Below are 19,995 nucleotides of genomic sequence, written 5' to 3' on the forward strand. Positions count from 1 at the left end.
TGAGGGTTGTTGTCCTGGACAACATGGGCGGTATTGAGTGGGTTTTCTTGGGTGCTCCCCTGTGGCCTGTACGTGAACCGTCAGGGGAAACACCTCTTCCCTTGCCCCTCCCTCTTTCACCGGATTTCTTCCTCATTTCACTTATCCTTAAAGTACACGCTGACTGGCAGCAGTACAGTGGCAGTACAGAAATGCTATACAGTGGTGGGTGAGCGGTGTACCACTATTCCCAGCAGCGACACAAAGCACAATGCTATACAGTGGCGGGTGAGCGGTGTACTACTGTTCCCAGCAGACACAGAGTGGCAGTAAACACAATAATGCTATATAGTGCTGGGTGAGCGGTGTACACAGAGTGGCAGTAAACACAATGCTATATAGTGTGGCTGAGCGAGCGGTGTACTACTGTTCCCAGCAGCGACAGACAATGGCTGGGGGGACCCTGGCTAGCGTGGCTGGAGCGCGAACTACCCTGCCTGCCTACCCAAAGCTAAACCCACAGACAAATGGCGGAGATATGACGTGGTTCGGGTATTTATTTACCCGAACCACGTGACAGTTCGGCCAATCAGAGCGCGTTCGGGTCCGAACCACGTGACCCGTTCGGCCAATCACAGCGCTAGCCGAACGTTCGGGGAACGTTCGGCCATGCGCTCTTAGTTCGGCCATATGGCCGAACGGTTTGGCCGAACACCATCAGGTGTTCGGCCGAACTCGAACATCACCCGAACAGGGTGATGTTCTGCAGAACCCGAACAGTGGCGAACACTGTTCGCCCAACACTAGTCACTGCCACCCATCAATCAGCCCCTAACCTGCCCCTTGCGGGCAATCTAATCACCCACCCACACCAATAGATCGCCCGCAGATCCGACATCAGATCACCACCCAAGCGCAGTGTTACATCTATTCTCTCCTCTAAACACCCACTAATTACCCATCAATCACCCATCAATCACCCCCTATCACCACCTGTCACTGTTACCCATCAGATCAGACCCTAATCTGCCCCTTGCGGGCACCCAATCACCCGCCTACACGCTCAGATTGCCCTCAGACCCCCCCTTATCAATTCGCCAGGGCATTATTTACATCTGTCCTTCCCTGTAATAACCCACTGATCACCTGTCAATCACCTGTCAATCACCCACTGCCACTGCCATCCATCAATCACCCCCTGTCACTGCCACCCATCAATCAGCCCCTAACCTGCCCCTTGCGGGCAAACTGATCACCCACCCACACCAATAGATCGCCCGCAGATCCGACATCAGATCACCACCCAAGCGCAGTGTTTACATCTATTCTCTCCTCTAAACACTCACTAATTACCCATCAATCACCCCCTATCACCACCTGTCACTGTTACCCATCAGATCAGACCCTAATCTGCCCCTTGCGGGAACCCAATCACCCGCCTACACGCTCAGATTGCCCTCAGAGCCCCCCTTATCAATTCGCCAGTGCAATATTTACATCTGTTCTCCCCTGTAATAACCCACTGATTACCTGTCAATCACCTGTCAATCACCTGTCAATCACCTATCAATCACCCATCAATCACCCGCTGTCACTGCCACCCATCAATCGCCCCCTGTCACTGCCACCCATCACCCGCTGTCACTGCCACCCATCAATCAGCCCCTAACCTGCCCCTTGCGGGCAATCTGATCACCCACCCACACCAATAGCTCGCCCGCAGATCCGACGTCCGATCACCTCCCAAGTGCAGTGTTTACATCTGTTCTCTACCCTAAACACCCACTAATTACCCATCAATCACCCCCTGTCACTGCTACCTATCAGATTAGACCCCTATCTGCCCCTAGGGAACTCACTCACCCGCCCACACCCTCAGACCCCAGCCCTGATCACCTCACCAGTGCATTGCTTGCATCTATTCCCCCCTCTAATCACACCTTGAGACACCCATCAATCACCTCCTGTCACCCCCTAGCACACCTACCCATCAGATCAGGCCCTAATTTGCCCCGTGTGGGCTCCTGATCACTCGGCCAAACCCCCTTCCGATCACCTCCCCAGTGCATTGATTGCATCTATTTTCCCCTCTAACCACCCCCTGAGACACCCATCAATCACCTCCTGTCACCCCCCTAGCACTCCTATCCATCAGATCAGGCCCAATACAACCTGTCATCTAAAAAGCCACCCTGCTTATGACCGGTTCCACAAAATTTGCCCCCTCATAGACCACCTGTCATCAAAATTTGCAGATGCTTATACCCCTGAACAGTCATTTTGAGACATTTGGTTTCCAGACTACTCACGGTTTTGGGCCCGTAAAATGCCAGGGCGGTATAGAAACCCCACAAGTAACCCCATTTTAGAAAAAAAGACACCCCAAGGTATTCTGTTAGGTGTATGACGAGTTCATAGAAGATTTTATTTTTTGTCAAAAGTTAGCGGAAATTGATTTTTATTGGTTTTTTTTTCACAAAGTGTCATTTTTCACTAACTTGTGACAAAAAATAAAATCTTCTATGAACTCGCCATACACCTAACGCAATACCTTGGGGTGTCTTCTTTCTAAAATGGGGTCACTTGTGGGGTTCCTATACTGCCCTGGCATTTTAGGGGCCCTAAACCGCGAGGAGTAGTCTAGAAAACAAATGCCTCAAAATGACCTGTGAATAGGACGTTGGGCCCCTTAGCGCACCTAGGCTGCAAAAAAGTGTCACACATGTGGTACCGCCGTACTTAGGAAAAGTAGTATAATGTGTTTTGGGGTGTATTTTTACACATACCCATGCTGGGTGGGAGAAATTTCTATGTAAATGGACAATTGTGTGTAAAAAAAATCAAACAATTGTCATTTACAGAGATATTTCTCCCACTTAGCATGGGTATGTGTAAAAATACACCCCAAAACACATTATACTACTTCTCCTGAGTACGGCGGTACCACATGTGTGGCACTTTTTTACACCCTAAGTACGCTAAGGGGCCCAAAGTCCAATGAGTACCTTTAGGATTTCACAGGTCATTTTGTGACATTTGGTTTCAAGACTACTCCTCATGGTTTAGGGCCCCTAAAATGCCAGGGCAGTATAGGAACCCCACAAATGACCCCATTCTAGAAAGAAGACACCCAAAGGTATTCCGTTAGGAGTATGGTGAGTTCATAGAAGATTTTATTTTTTGTCACAAGTTAGCGGAAAATGACACTTTGTGAAAAAAAACAATTAAAATCAATTTCCGCTAACTTGTGACAAAAAAAATAAAAACTTCTATGAACTCACCATACTCCTAACGGAATACCTTGGGGTGTCTTCTTTCTAAAATGGGGTCATTAGTGGGGTTCCTATACTGCCCTGGCATTTTAGGGGCCCTAAACCGTGAGGAGTAGTCTTGAAACAAAAATGACCTGTGAAATCCTAAAGGTACTCATTGGACTTTGGGCCCCTTAGCGCAGTTAGGGTGCAAAAAAGTGCCACACATGTGGTATCGCCGTACTCGGGAGAAGTAGTATAATGTGTTTTGGGGTGTATTTTTACACATACCCATGCTGGGTGGGAGAAATACCTCTGTAAATGACAATCTTTTGATTTTTTTACACACAATTGTCCATTTACAGAGTTATTTCTCCCACCCAGCATGGGTATGTGTAAAAATACATCCCAAAACACATTGTACTACTTCTCCCGAGTACGGCGATACCACATGTGTGGCACTTTTTTGCACCCTAACTGCGCTAAGGGGCCCAAAGTCCAAGGAGTACCTTTAGGATTTCACAGGTCATTTTGAGAAATTTTGTTTCAAGACTACTCCTCACGGTTTAGGGCCCCTAAAATGCCAGGACAGTATAGGAACCCCACAAATGACTCCATTTTAGAAAGAAGACACCCCAAGGTATTCTGTTAGTAGTACGGTGAGTTCATAGAAGATTTTATTTTTTATCACAAGTTAGCGGAAATTGATTTTTATTGGTTTTTTTCACAAAGTGTCATTTTCCGCTAACTTGTGACAAAAAAATAAAATCTTCTATGAACTCACCGTACTACTAACGGAATACCTTGGGGTGTCTTCTTTCTAAAATGGGGTAATTTGTGGGGTTCCTATACTGTCTTGGCATTTTAGGGGCCCTAAACCGTGAGGAGTAGTTTTGAAACGAAATTTCTCAAAATGACCTGTGAAATCCTATAGGTACTCATTGGACTTTGGGCCCCTTTAGCGCAGTTAGGGTGCAAAAAAGTGCCACACATGTGGTATCGCTGTACTCAGGAGAAGTATTATAATGTGTTTTGGGGTGTATTTGTACACATACCCATGCTGAGTGGGAGAAAGATCTCTGTAAATGGACAATTGTGTGTAAAAAAAATTAAAAAATTGTCATTTACAGAGATATTTCTCCCACCCAGCATGGGTATGTGTAAAAATACACCCCAAAACACATTATACTACTTCTCCTAGTACGGCAATAACACATGTGTGGCACTTTTTTGCAGCCTAACTGCGCTAAGGGGCCCAAAGTCCAATGAGCACCTTTAGGCTTTACAGGGGTGCTTACAAATTAGCACCCCCCAAAATGCGAGGAAAGTAAACACACCCCACAAATGACCCCATTTTGGAAAGTAGACACTTCAAGGTATTCAGAGAGGGGCATGGTGAGTCCGTGGCAGATTTCATTTTTTTTTGTCGCAAGTTAGAAGAAATGGTAACTTTTTTGTTTTTGTTTTTTTTGTCACAAAGTGTCATTTTCCGCTTACTTGTGACAAAAATTAATATCTTCTATGAACTCACTATGCCTCTCAGTGAATACTTTGGGATGTCTTCTTTCCAAAATGGGGTCATTTGGGGGGTATTTATACTATCCTGGAATTCTAGCCCCTCATGAAACATGTCAGGTGGTCAGAAAAGTCATAGATGCTTGAAAATGGGAAAATTCACTTTTTGCACTATAGTTTGTAAACGCTATAACTTTTACCCAAACCAATAAATATACACTGAATGGGTTTTTTTTTATCAAAAACATGTTTGTCCACATTTTTCGCGCTGCACGTATACAGAAATTTTACTTTATTTGAAAAATGTCAGCACAGAAAGTTAAAAAAATCATTTTTTTGCCAAAATTCATGTCTTTTTTGATGAATATAATAAAAAGTAAAAATCGCAGGAGCAATCAAATAGCACCAAAAGAAAGCTTTATTAGTGACAAGAAAAGGAGCCAAAATTCATTTAGGTGGTAGGTTGTATGAGCGAGCAATAAACCGTGAAAGCTGCAGTGGTCTGAATGGAAAAAAAGTGGTCGGTCCTTAAGGGGTGTAAAGCCCACGGTCCTCAAGTGGTTAAAATGATTCGAGCTTTGTGACATGGTGCATTATCCTGCTGGAAGTAGCCATCGGACAATGGGTACATGGTGGTCATGAAGGGATGGACATGGTCAGAAACAATGATCAGGTAGCCCGTGGCATTTAAACAATGCCCAATTAGCACTAAGGGGACTAAAGTGTGCCAAGAAAACATCTCCCACACCATTACACCACCAGCATTACACCACCACCAACAAGGCATGATGGATCCATGTTTTCATTCTGTTTACGCCAAATTCTGACTCTATTGAGACTCATCAGACCAGGCAACATTTTTCCAGTCTTCAAATGTCCAATTTTGGAGAGCTCATGCAAATTGTAGCCTCTTTATCCTATTTGTAGTGGAGATGAGTGGTACCAGGTGGGGTCTCCTGCTGTTGTAGCCCATCCGCCTCAAGGATGTGCGTGTTTTGGCTTCACAAATGCTTTGCTGCATACCTCGGTTGTAACGAGTGGTAATTTCATTCAACATTGCTCTTCTATCAGCTTGAATCAGTCGGACCATTCTCCTCTGACCTCTGGCATCAACAAGGCATTTTCGCCCATAGGACTGCCGCATACTGGGTCTTTTTCCCTTTTTACGCCATTCTTTGTAAACCCTAGAAATGGTTGCGCGTAAAAATCCCCGTAACTGAGCAGATTGTGAAGCAACTGCCATGTGATTGGTTGATTAGATAATTGCATTAATGAGAAATTGAACAGGTGTTCCTAATAATCTTTTAGGTGAGTATATATATATATATATATATATAAATAGAGAGAGAGAGAGAGAGAGAGAGAGAGAGAGAGAGAGAGAGAGAAACAGGTCAGTGACTGTAAAATTGGGTGATCAACAAAAATTCATCTGCATGGAGCAATACTTGGAATAAGTTTTTGCCTGGATTTTGACTACTCTTTAGCTGGATTTTGTCAACTCTCTGCCTGCCATCTGCACCGACTTCTGCCTGGATTTTTGACTACTCTCTGCCTGCCGCCTGCACCGACCTCTACCTTGTTTTCGACTACTCTCAACCTGCCGCCTGCACCAACCTCTGCCTAGATTTTGACTATTCTCTGCCTGCCTTATTTGTATAGTTTCACCATTTTTAAATTTTATTCATACATTTAATTAATTCAACAAATTTGTGTTCTAATCTTTTATGTATTTGCAGAATGTCTACCATGCTTTTATTCTGACATATTTGGTGAGTTATGACTTGGCTATGAATTGGTGACCTAAAGATCTTGAAAAAAAATTACTGCTTTTGACTCATAAATCCAGACAGAAATGCATCACCAGGGAGGTTAAGTCCTTTTAGGTGTGAACCTAAATGTTTTTTATCTAGGTCTGGCAGAAACAGAGCACAGAATAAGGAGAAATGTTCCAGTGTTTGGAAGTGTTCTCATCTAAGCGATTTACTGAAATGCAAACTCGTTGTCTGCAGCATTTCTGAACTAGAAATCGCAAAAAACACTGGAAAATCACTTTCTATACAGTGAAAAATCGCTGAGAAATCACTAGGAAGAAAAGGCCATAAAATCGCTCAGCGTTTGCGTATATCCATTTCTAGTGTGAATGGGCCCTTAACCTCCTTGGCAGTTTTCTCAGGCCCTGCTGGGCCGATTTCCGTAATTTTTTTTTTGCTGGACGCAGCTAGCACTTTGCTAGCTGCGCTAGCACACCGATCACCGCCGCCCCGCGCTCGATCGCCGCTATCCGCACCGCCGTAGAGCCCCCCCCCTAGACCCCTGCGCTGCCTGGCCTATCAGCGCCAGGCAGCGCTAAGGGGTGGATCGGGCCTCCCTTAGACGTCACGACGTCCATGACGTCGGTGACGTCATCCCGCCCCATCGCCATGGCGACGGGGGAAGCCCTCCAGGAAATCCCGTTCTTTGAACGGGATTTCCTGATCGCCTATTGCCGGAGGCGATCAGCGGGGCTGGGGGGATGCCGCTGAGCAGCGGCTATCATGTAGCGAGCCCTGGGCTCGCTACATGATTTAAAAAAAAAAAAACACAAAAAACCGGCAGCGCTGCCCCCTGGCGGTTTTTAATATACCGCCAGGGAGGTTAAACCATATTTGATTAAAATGGTATTACATTATTCTAGAGCTTTCTGAGTTTTAGTGTAGTCTGTGAAGAATCATGGGAGCACAATACAGATGCCTAGCCTGCTTTCTGAGAACGCTTGATTTATATATCCCAGACCACACCAGGGTAAGTGCAGGCACGAAGGAGGGGCAGCCCTGCACACTGGTGTTCTGCTGTGGAGGGTGGTGGCCTTGTGCCTGCACACTTGGAAGTCGGTGGTGGTTTAAAATTATGATACAGTGTTGCCCTATGATATGGTTTTGTTTTTATTGAAGTGTCGACTTGCAAAAGGACTGGATGTTGAATCTTCCAGATACGAGTGTACTACATTAATCTACATAAGTTTGAGATGATCCATATGAGCTTGTAAAACAGTGATGATGGCTGTGAACTGTGTCTGCGCTGTACCGTGGTGCGCCATTGTTCTGTGGTAATACGTAAAGACTAAAGGTTAACCCTTTATGTGTTACCAGGAATGTGCACTGCTGTGTCTTTTTTAGGATTTATATATGTTGTAACGAATAAATGTTTCTCTTTAAATGTTATTATGCTGAGGCATATCTTTTAGGGCAGAGAGGAAGTTCTGAATTTGGGTCCACTTTAATGCAGATTATATGCAGCTCGGAATTGGTCCAATCAAATGCACTTCCTGATGATTCAGTCTAGCCCATTTCAGTCTGCATACAATCGGCATTACATTTGCTTGAAAGACCGTTATTAGCATCTTATCTTATCTCTAGCCCATGGGAAAACTGAGGGATAATCTGTATAGCAAAAAAAAAAAAAAATGGTACTAGATCAAGAAAATAGCAGGCTACAATGCTTTTGCCAGTAGCCTGGGATCATTTAAAAGTTGGATGTACAAGCTTTTTATATCCACAAGTTTGTTGCTTGACACCAACCCAACACATCTGCTAGCGATCTAAGTTATGCAATAAGCCAGGGTGTTTCCAGTCTGCATTCGGTGTATGTGTGAGCAGAACAACAGAAAGAGCTGAGCACTCACCCTTCTGCATAGGACATTACCCTTCTGGTTGACATTCATACACAGAAAAGGCACTGCATAGAGGTATAACATGCCAGTTGGTAGGACAGGAATAAAGCTCCTCTCCTTCCTGATTGTTCTGCTCTCAGGCCAACTGGTTCTCAGCTATGTCGTGCAGAGTGCAGCGCAGGAAGAGAAGATGGGCTCCCATGGACCATCAATCCTCATTATCGGTGCTGGTATCTCTGGTATTGGAGCCGCTGACAAGCTGTACCAGAATGGCTTCCACAATATCAGGATCCTGGAGGCTACAGGGAGGACCGGAGGCCGCATATGGACCCAAAAGTTTGGTAGGTTTTTTTTTTTTTTTTTAACAGCAAAGCCTAAAACTATCTACAGACAGTTAATCATTACCTCTGGCAAGTGAAGAACTGTGATTCTTTTACTTTTGCCATTTAGTGGTGCATCATGACAAATCACTAACAGCATTCTGGGACAATTGTACAGATGTTAGGTTTTCACACAAGCTGATCATTGGTGATCATCCCTTGCAATAAAAATCTAGTCTGTCACTGTGTGTAGTGTAGATGGCTAGAGAGAAAGGTTACAGGGATGGACAACCAGAGGAAATCTGCTACTTTAGCCCAGTAAATATTCTAGACTGCTTTACAGTAAAGGGCCGATTCAGAAAGTGGTGATGATCTTTATAAAATATTGTTATTTTTGTCATTTTCCGGTTTACCATATTTGTAAAATGCTTAAAACATTCCCATTTTTATAAGGACTCTGTAATTAGACTGTCACTTCTTTATTTAAAAAAGGCCCCTTTGTGTAAACATAAAGTGACTATAATTCCTACTTAACTATTTATTGCTACACAAAAATTTGCACTTTAAGAAATCTGTTGTATCCTGTAGAAAGCCAGCATTTTCTTTCACCAGTAGCTTCAACAAATTTCCTGCTACGCCTCTATCTATTGTATGTTCTGTAACAATATTCATATCTGTTAGGATGAGTCTGCCTGTGGTGTGGCTTGTATATTTTAGTAGTCTGAAGAAGTTGCTGATTAATAGATTCACTGGTAAGGTACTAAGTGCCTTTCCTGACCTGCACTCAGTCCTACCCATCCAACCAAATGGTGATGGGTGTTCTGTTTCAAGTTCTGATTGTAGTTGGCTTGGTAGAATTTTCATGAGATCCTTTAGTTATTGAGCAAATAGTTCTTTTCTGTAAATTGTCTTTTGCTTCCCTAAAGGAGTACTGTAGGGGGGTAGGGGGAAAAAGAGTTGAACTTACCTGGTGCTTCTAATGGTCCCCTGCAGACGTCCTGTGCCTGCGCAGCCACTCACCGATGCTCTGATCCCCGCCTCCTGGTCACTTCTAGAATTTCTGACTTTAAAGAAAACCTGTAACGAAAAAGAGCTCCCCTGGGGGGGTACTCACCTCGGATGGGGAAGCCTCCAGATCCTATTGAGGCTTCCCCGTCCTCCTCGGTCCCATGGCGGCGGCAAAAATCCTCCCGGAGCAGCGGCGATGTAAATATTTACCTCCGTGGTCCAGAGCAGGAGCAGTATTCACTCTCTGCATGGAGATACGCGAAAATAGCCGATCTCTGCCGGGCCGCTCTACTGCGCAGGCGCAAGTCTCCTGCGCCTACGCAGTAGAGCGGACCCGATGGAGATCGGTTCTTTTCGCCTATCTCCGTGGGCAGGGCTGGTTTAAGCAACAATAGGGCCCCAGGGCAAAATAAACCTGCCCCCCCCCCAACATATACCCCACAACAAAAATCGGCATTAGGGGACCTTTTTTGCAGCTGGTATAACAGGGTGTGAAGTCCCAATCGGTCGGAGCTCCACATTCTGGATATCCCAGCCTGCATGGGGGACAAAGGGTTAAAAAGTTTCAGGAGGGGGGACCCCACATAATTTTAAAAAAAAAAAAATTCCCACACTCTAAACATAAAAAAAAGAATTGGGAAAATAGGAAAAAATGCCAGGGATCTTCATACAGCCATATTGCGGCTGTATAGCGATCCCTGGCCAAAGCGCTGCGGCTGCGTATAGACCCCCTGGAAACCCCGTCAGGAAATTTATTGCGCTTTCGTTTTATGCATGTAAAATTACACTACCGTTAGGTTTGCTACTAAAAGGGACATTTACCGCATTTAAAAGTATACTTTTTTCCTTCAAAACTTTAAAATCGATTTTCTCAAAAACTATAAGGTCTTTTTGAAAAATTGTTTTTTCCTCTTATTCCTAATGATCTTCTTAACATATCCTGAAAATTTAGGGTTTCTAGCATTTAAGTTGGATTTGCTATTAACCATTAAAGTCGGCAGGTTTTAAAATGTGTATTTTTTTTTCCTTTGAAACTTTAAAATCGATTTTCTCAAAAACTATAAGGCCGATTTGAAATTTTTTTTTCCTCTTGTAGCCACTGGGGGCCCCTACAAGCTCTGGGGCCCTGGGGCAGCTGCCTCCTTTGCCTTAATAGTAGCGCCGGCCCTGTCCGTGGGAAGAGCTGCAACAGCGCCCCCACTGGAGCCAGAAAAGGTAAATATTGCACTGCGTGACAAATTGTCGCCTGTGCATTTGGGGGGCTGCAGCGAGACCGCCGTGGGACACAGGAGGACGGGGGAAGCCTTGATAGAGTCTAGAGGCTTCCCCCTACTGAGGTGAGTACCCCCAGGGGAACTTTTTTCAGTACAGGTTTTCTTTAAAGTCGGAAAATCACTGCACCTGCGCAGGCGTGCCTTCGCTCCCGCTGACGTCACCAGGAGTGTATTGTGCAGACCCAGTACAGTCTGCCCCTGCACAGTACGCTCCTGGTGATGTCAGTGGGAGTGAGGACACGGCCGCGCAGGTGCAGTGGTTTTCCGACTTTAATGTCAGAAATTCCAGAAGTGAACCGGAGGTGGGGACAGGAGCATCGGTGAGTGGCTGTGCGGGCACAGGACGTCTGCGAGGGACCATTACAAGCCCCAGGTAAGTTCAACTCTTTTTCCACTACCCCCTACAGTACTCCTTTAAAGGGGAACTGAAGTAAGAGGTATATGGAGGCTGCCATATTTATTTTCTTTTAATCAATACCAGTTGCCTGGCAGCCCTGCTGGTCTATTTCTCTGGAGTAGTATCTGAATAACACCAGAAACAAGCATGCAGCTAGTCTTGTCAGATTTGACTTTAGGGCCCATTTCCACTATCGCGAATTTGCATGCGTTTTTCGCATGTAAATTCGCATAGCAATACAAGTGAATGGGACTGTTTCCACTTGTCAGGATTCCTTTGCGTTTTTCTGTGCAGAAAAAATTTGCATGGCAGAGCCATCAGAATTCGCATATCGCATACCGCTATGCGAATCGCATACAATGTATTTAATAGGAACTTCGCATGAGGTTTGGGTATGCGAATTTTCGTGCGAATTCGCATAGAAACAATGGAAAAGCAAACCAGCACTGCCATGGTTAAACTCGCATACATCATCATCCATGCGGATTTTCATGCAAATTCGCATGAAAATTAGCATAGATCCTCATGCAAAATTCGCATCCGCATGCGAACTTTAACCGCGGCGATTCGCATCGCACAAGTGGAAATGCAGCCTAAAGTCTGAAACACCTGATCTGCTGCATGCTTGTTGAGGGGCTATGGCTAATAGTATTAGAGGCAGAGGATCAGCAGGGCTGCCGGGCAACTGATATTGCTTAAAAGGAAATAAACATGGCAGCCTCCATACACCTCTCTCTTCAGTTACCCTGTAAGGGGAAAAAAAAAGACAAAAGAAAAAAACACACGCACATGCCCACGCAGACACGCACACACACTTTTTCTGACCTTGACATCGATAATTAAAATGTTCCCATTGGAATGATACAAATCTGACTTGCTGTTTGTGGCTCCGCCCCCTTTTCTTAATTAATGCTGATGCAATGCTATGGGCAGGCTCGGATTTACATCACTGGAGCCTATAGACACAAATTGCCCTCCATGATGAACCTCCAAACCGAAACCGCAAGTGTGCTGGCTAGCCCAGCTTTGACTTCTTTACTTCCCTTGCCCATCATAGCTACAGGTGTCCCTTAGCATTATGTATCCAGAGGTACCCTGAGTATTAAGTAGTTAGAGGTGCCCCCAAGTATTAGGTAGCTACAGGAACCTCAGTATTAAATAATTCGAGGTGCCCCGACTGAGTGGAGATCTCGTCAGGTCAGCCGGGTGAGTAACCTCTCATTTACGCTCTGCTCGGGACTCTGCATAGGGAAGGAGGGAGACGCTAGGGGAGGGGAGTGAGCCGCCATTCCATCATCTGGTGCCCGTAGGCACGTGCCTACAGTGCCTAATGGTAAATCTGGCCTTGGCTATGGGGGATTTTTACAAAATCTCCAGTGAGAACACAAACATAGGATAACATTAGCAAAAGCTTTTAAAGGCTAGGTGCACACATAAAATAGCGTGAAAGGCTGCGTTGTATATCATGTTTTATGTTATGTTATGTTTATGTTGAGTGCATTTTTGCTGCGTTTTTTTTTTTTTTTTTTACTGCAGATGAGTTTTTCAAGCGTTTTGCGTGCGTTTTAATGCATTTGCAGTTCGCATATACAAAATGCACATGCATTTTGTATGCGTTTTTCTTTTGCGTTTTATGCAAATCACTAGGAATACAAGAGGAAGTGGAAAGAAATCACAAAACAATTTTTTTAACCAAAAACGCATAGAAAAAGCATGAAAAACGCAAAACACTGTGTTTCCATTGACTTTCATAATGTGCGTTTTTGATGCCTTTATGAATATTATGCAACAAAACATGCGTTTTTAAATAAGCATGTTTCAAAACACATAGAAAACGCATATGCATTTTTATATGCGTTTTTTCCTGCGGCCCATAGACTTCCATTAGCAGCAAAAATGCAGCGTTTTCTGCACGGCTAGCGTTTCTGCTATGTGTGCACCTAGCCAAAATCACAAAGCGCTTGGAAAAGCTCTTGTAGTGTGCACCAGCCCACACACACACATATGCACACATGCATACATACATGTACATACATAAATATACACAAACATCCATGTGTGTGTGTGTGTGTGTGTGTGTGTGTGTGTGTGTGTGTGTGTGCGTGCGTGCGTGCGTGCGTGCGTGCGTGCGTGTAACCAACAAGTCTGTATGCATGTTGGATTATTGTGGCTGAGTACTTTAACAAACTGACACATCATTGTATTCCAGCGGTTCTGGAGGTGCGTTTAGTTTTCAGGGACAACAAAGGGACAATCTGCATATTCAATAGTGATGCATTGTGGGAGACCTCATATGCTCACTCCAACCTGAATAATTGCAAATACCTTCTGTTTTAAGAAGGAAATGACTGAAGGCTGGTGCACGCCAGAGCGGTTCTGAAGCGTTTTTTTTAACCGCTTGCAGGGGGAAAACCGCTTGGCTAATGAAAGTGAATGGGACGGTGCACACCAGAGCGGGTTGTTTTTTTCCACAAACGCAAACTCGGGGGCTGCAGCATTTTTAAGATTTCTGAGGCGTTTCTGCCTCAATGTTAAAGTATAGGAAAGTAGAAAACCACTCTGAAAAACGCTAGATCAGAGCGGTTTTCCAGGCGTTTTTGTTACAGTAGCTGTTCAGTAACAGCTGTACTGTAACAATATTTGAAATCTGCTACACAAAAACGCTCCAAAAAACGCTAGGCATGTTTAGAAAACATCTCTAAACATGCCTAGAATCGCTCTGAAATCTGCTTCAAAAACCTCTAGCGTTTTGCAGATCTGCTACAAGTTTTTGGTGTGCACTGGGCCAAAGACGTGTTAAAATCTCCTCTCTAAATCTTCTGCTTTTATAAGCAGGATAAACCAAAAGATAACAATATATGCCTCAATTGATGTCATAGAATATTAATTTACAAAAAAAAAACATGTTGAGGATTACTGAATAATCAAAGCTAAGCTATATTAACCACAATTAATTTTATTCAGGGATCTGTCCCTTTAAGAGCAACATTTACAGATGTTGCTCAGCTGTAAAAAAAAAAAAAAAAAAGTCAAGCAAATAAAAACTGAGACCGTGCTTGCAAAAAATTACAATAGTAGCAAGTTTAATCCAAATAAATTTCCTTGAGATAATTTAAAACAAATAATGATAAAGTGTATATATGTAGCAGTAGGGATGGGACGAATCCACAATTTCTTCGAATCCGAATCCGGATCCAAATCTAAAAAGGTTCTCGAATATCTCGAACCTTTCGAATCCCGACTCTAACGAATCCTGCACATAAAAATTGTGCGATCCGTGGTATAGTTGCCCGCAGTATAGGTACCCAGGCATAGGTAGCGAGGTAAAGGTGCCTTCAGTATAGCTAGCTAGGTATGGGTGCCTTCAATATTGGTAGCTTTCAGTATAGGTAGCAAGGTATAGGGGCCTGCAGTATAGGTAGCAAGGTATATGGGCCTTCAGTATAGGTAGCAGGGTTTATGGGCCTTCAGTATAGGTAGCAGGGTATATGGGCCTTCAGTATAGGTAGCAGGGTATATGGGCCTTCAGTATAGGTAGCAGGGAATATGGGCCTTCAGTATAGGTAGCAGGGTTTATGGGCCTTCAGTATAGGTAGCAGGGTATATGGGCCTTCAGTATAGGTAGCAGGGTATATGGGCCTTCAGTATAGGTAGCAGGGTATATGGGCCTTCAGTATAGGTAGCAGGGTATATGGGCCTTCAGTATAGGTAGCAGGGTATATGGGCCTTCAGTATAGGTAGCAGAGTATATGGGCCTTCAGTATAGGTAGCAGGGTATATGGGCCTTCAGTATAGGTAGCAGGATATATGGGCCTTCAGTATAGGTAGCAGCGTATATGTGCCTTCAGTATAGGTAGGTAGCAGGGTATAGAGGCCTTCAGTATCGGTAGCAAGGTACATGTGCCTTCAGTATCGGTAGCAAGGTATAGGGGCCTTCAGTATAGGTAGCACAGTACATGTGCTTTCAGTATTGGTAGGTAACTAGGTATAGGGGCCTTCAGTATAGGTAGCAGGGTATATGTGCCTTCAGTATAGGTAGCAGGGTATATGTGCCTTCAGTATAGGTAGGTAGCTAGGTATAGGGGCCTTCAGTATAGGTAGTAAGGTACATGTGCCTTCAGTGTAGGTAGGTAGGTAGGTAAAGGGACCTTCAGTATAGGTAGCAGGGTATAGGGCCTTAAGTATAGGTGGGTATGTAGGTAGGTAGGTATAGGGGCCTTTAGGTAGGTAGGTAGGTAAAGGGACCTTCAGTATAGGTAGCAGGGTATAGGGCCTTAAGTATAGGTAGGTATGTAGGTAGGCAGATATAGGTGCCTTTAGGTAGGTAGGTACGTATAGGGGGCCTGTAGGTAGGTAGGTAGGTATTGAGGCCTGTAGGTAGGTATAGTGGCCTGTAGGTAGGTAGGTAGGTATAGGGGCCTTTAGGTAGGTAGGTAGGTATAGGGGCCTTTAGGTAGGTAGGTAGGTACGTATAGGGGGCCTTTAGGTAGGTATAGGGGGCCTTTAGATATGTGGGTATAGCGGCCTGTAGGTAGGTAGGTAGGTAGGTATAGCGGCCTGTAGGTAGGTAGGTAAGGATAGTGGCCGGTAGGTATAGTGGCCTGTAGGTAGGTATAGTTGCCTGTAGGTAGGTAGGTATAGTGTCCGGTAGGTAGGTAGGTATAGGTGCCTTTAGGTAGGTAGGTATGTATAGGGGGCCTGTAGGTAGGTGGGTAGGTAGGTAGGTATTGAGGCCTGTAGGTAGGTATAGTGGCCTGTAGGTAGGTAGGTAGGTATAGGGGCCTTTAGGTAGGTAGGTAGGTAGGTATAGGGGCCTTTAGGTAGGTAGGTAGGTATAGGGGCCTTTAGGTAGGTAGGTTTAGGGGCCTTTAGGTAGGTAGGTATATGGGCCTTTAGGTAGGTATAGGGGCCTTTAGATAGGTATAGGGGCCTGTAGGTAGGTATAGGGGCCTGTCGGTAAGTAGGTATAGCGGCCTGTAGGTAGATAGGGATAGCGGCCTGTAGGTAGGTAGGGATAGCGGCCTGTAGGTAGGTAGGGATAGCGGCCTGTAGGTAGGTAGGGATAGTGTTGGGTAGGTAGGTAGATAGATAGATAGAACCCCCCTCCCCCGCCAACGTCCCCCTCCGTCCCCCGTGCCTCCTCCGCTCACCCCTGCATAATAATCTACTCACCTTTCCCGTGGAGCGCAGAGCGGCAGACCTCTTTGTTACTTCCTTGTTCCCTCTAGTGGCCGGACCGGCTCTTACTGATGATGTCATTGTAAGAGCCGGTCACTTGGGGGAACCCGGAAGTCGGCGAGAGGTCTGCCGCTCTGCGCTCCGCTATGGATAGGTGAGTGGATTGTAACTATGCGGGCAGGGGGGGCGAGCGGAGGAGGCGCGGGGGGGTCGGAGGAGGACGAGTGCGAGCGGCGGATGCGCGGAGATGCGGCGTCGGGATTCGGCGGCTTCGTATAGTGGAAAATGGCGCCGGGATTCGAATCCACGAATCTCGAATATTTCCTAATATTCGAGGGATTCGTGGATTCGCAGGATTCGTCGTCCCACCCCTAGTAAAAACAAAACCGAGGACACCAAGAGCCCAATAGTGCAATATTGTCTGGTAAGCTCAGTATATAATGTAATGTCAAAGGTTCTTATACTCACAAATGTGGGTTACCATTAGGTAACCACTTGACAGGCAGGTGGGGAATATTAGTACCTGACCCCACTCAGGTATAAAAGTCGCTCTCTGTAGATAGGAAAATGGGGAAAGAACCCCTCCACCAGGGGTGGACTTAATCGTGCTGTAATATGTACGAACAGAGGCGCCAAGCAGAGTAAAACAATGTTCTAAAAATGATATAAAAGAGGGAAGTCGAGGTGGATTTACCTCCCTCTGGTAGTGGACATATACTCAAATGCAGAGTAAAAAATATACAATTTATTCACAGCTCCATAAAATCGCAACGCATTTTGCGGTCAACAGTCCCACTTGATCAGGCAGTACAGGAGCATATAAAACTGGTTCGGGTCCATAAAGCGTGTGAGCGCCTCGACTTCCCTCTTTTTATCATTTTTAGAACATTGTTTTACTCTGCTTGGCGCCTCTGTTCGTACATATTACAGCACATATATGTAGCAGGCTGCCAATGGTATTCGGGTAAACACAATGAAAAACTTCTGTGATACAACACTATCCAGTAAAGGTCCGATAAGCAGCATGATAAAAAAAATATACAAAAAGAAAGTTGTCTCACCCCGCAGCTCAAAGTACCCAGTGTATGCAACAGCTTCACTCCCCTGTGTACCTCACAGCACATAAGGGGCAAAAATGAACCTTTTCCTCAGAGGTAATGAAATGTGGCAAGTGTGTCCCTTAAAGCAAACCTGTAACAACAAAAAAAAACCTCTGGGGGATACTTACCTCGGGAAGAAGCCACCGGATCCTAACGAGGCTTCCCCCAGCAATCCAGCGTTGGTATTCCCAAACAGTGGCGAGGTAAGTGTTTACCTAGCACAATCCAGCACAGGCGCAGTAGCAGCATTTGTCAGCATTTGTCGAGGAAGTTTTGGAGGAGTAAGTGCTGGATTCTCCCAGGCTTCAGAGGACGGGGTAGCCTTATTGGGAACCTGAGGCTTCCCCCTCCCGAGATAAATTTTTGATACAGGTGCTTTTTAAATGAATCAAAAAATGGCACCAATGCAACAAACCTTTACCTTGCATGGCCACACATGTCATCATGGTGCATGTCATGACCTGTGCATTTGGTATCCTGCTAGCGGCAGCACTAATGAACTTGTGCATGGACTTCCACTGTCCACCAGCAGAGGTCTCTCTTCATATTGGGAACTCTGCAGTTCCTTGGCTTACCTCTTGGGAGCCAAAGAACTGAACAGTCACCTGATCAATGTGGGTCATATATAAGGCTGCTTCTCCCATTCAGTAATGGCTGATCATTGTGCTAGTAGGCCTTGTGATTCTGGTCATTAATCCTTGTACCTTGTTCTTTGTTCCTTGATTCCTGTATATTTCTATTGACCTCCTAGTATTAACCTCCTGTTTGCTTGACTACCCTTTTGCCTAAAGGTGGCCACTAATGACCCAATCGTTTTCATCAAACCTTACCAAATCTATGTAGTATTAGTAGTAGCAGTAGGGTATTGTACCGTGTTAGCCATCAGTAAAAGCAAGAAGTTTTAAATCAGGATGATACCATTTATTGGCTAACTACAAATGAATAAGAATAAACAAGCTTTCGGCCTTGCAGCCTTCGTCAGGTTTACATCCTGTTAGTTTGCAAGCTGGTGGTACAGACAGCTTATATACATGCAACATCAAAAGGGAAAACAGATATTTTTTTCAAGCATAAATACGTCATTAAGATGCCTTAATACAAACAGACCATCTAAATGGGGTAAGATAAGGATCCTTGTTTACTCCATTGCTCACAGACCTGGTATTAGGATTGACCCAGAGGTATCGTAAATTCTTAGTTAGAGATGTCGCGAACTGTTCGCCGGCGAATGGTTCCAGGCGAACTTCGGGGGTTCGCGTTCGCCTACCAAATGCGAACTTTCACGGAAGTTCGCTTCGCCCCATAAAGCTCTATTGAGCAAAACTTTGACTCTTTATATTACATCCAGCAGACACATTATTGCATGGTGTAATGGTGAATGGCTCTGCCTCTGACACAGGAGACCAGAGTTTGAATCTCGTCTCTGTCTGTTCACTAAGCCAGCACCTATTCGGTAGGAGACCTTAGGCAAGTCTTCCTAACACTGCTATCTTGTCTAATTTTTCTCGTAACAACTGTTGAACACAAAATACAAGGCCATGTCTGGCTACATGTTGGGAAGCAGTGGCTGCATGGTGTAATGGTGAATAGCTCTGCCTCTGACACAGGAGACCAGAGTTCGAATCTCGTCTCTGTCTGTTCAGTAAGCCAGCACCTATTCAGTAGGATACCTTAGGCAAGTCTTCCTAACACTGCTATCTTGTCTAATTTTTCTCGTAACAACTGTTGAACACAAAATACAAGGCCATGTCTGGCTACATGTCGGGAAGCAGTGGCTGCATGGTGTAATGGTAAATGGCTCTGCCTCTGACACAGGAGACCAGAGTTCAAATCTCATCTCTGTCTGTTCAGTAAGCCAGCACCTATTCAGTAGAAGACCTTAGGCAAGTCTTCCTAACACTGCTATCTTGTCTAATTTTTCTCTTGACAACTGTTGAACACAAAATACAAGGCCATGTCTGGCTACATATCTGTGCTACTGCCTATAGAGTGTGCCCTAGTGGCTGCAGCTCTGGTGCTTTGAGTCTGCCAGGAGAAAAGTGTGATATAAATGTTATTTGTCTTGTCTAATTTTTCTCTTGCATTAAGCATAAATAGTACATGCTAGGCTACTTTCAGCTACTTTCAGCTACTTTCAGCTAGTAGTGTTGGTGGTGCAATGGATATGTTAGTTGCCTACCATACACTGAGGCCTGGGTTCAAATCCCTATCATGGTATATAAGCTGGTTTTTTGAAATACTGGAATTCCCTGGCAGATGAGACCCTCCTCCCTCCGGTAGGAGGGAGGACAGAGGTGGGAGGTGGGAGGTAGGAGGCCAATTAA

At 44.9% G+C, this 19,995-nt stretch overlaps 1 protein-coding gene across 1 annotated transcript in view; it reads left to right on the plus strand.

The window, feature by feature from the left end:
- Window positions 1-8,372: 8,372 nt before the first annotated feature.
- The window catches only part of LOC137533992 (peroxisomal N(1)-acetyl-spermine/spermidine oxidase-like), a 197,359-nt gene continuing 185,736 nt past the window's right edge, over window positions 8,373-19,995 (plus strand). Inside the window, exon 1 of the mRNA XM_068255322.1 lies at window positions 8,373-8,735. Coding sequence (XP_068111423.1) covers window positions 8,477-8,735 — 259 coding nt within the window. The 5' untranslated portion in view covers window positions 8,373-8,476. The remainder of the gene's footprint in view (window positions 8,736-19,995) is intronic.

This window comes from Hyperolius riggenbachi, chromosome 10, assembly GCF_040937935.1.
Source record: "Hyperolius riggenbachi isolate aHypRig1 chromosome 10, aHypRig1.pri, whole genome shotgun sequence".
Lineage (NCBI taxonomy): Eukaryota > Metazoa > Chordata > Amphibia > Anura > Hyperoliidae > Hyperolius > Hyperolius riggenbachi.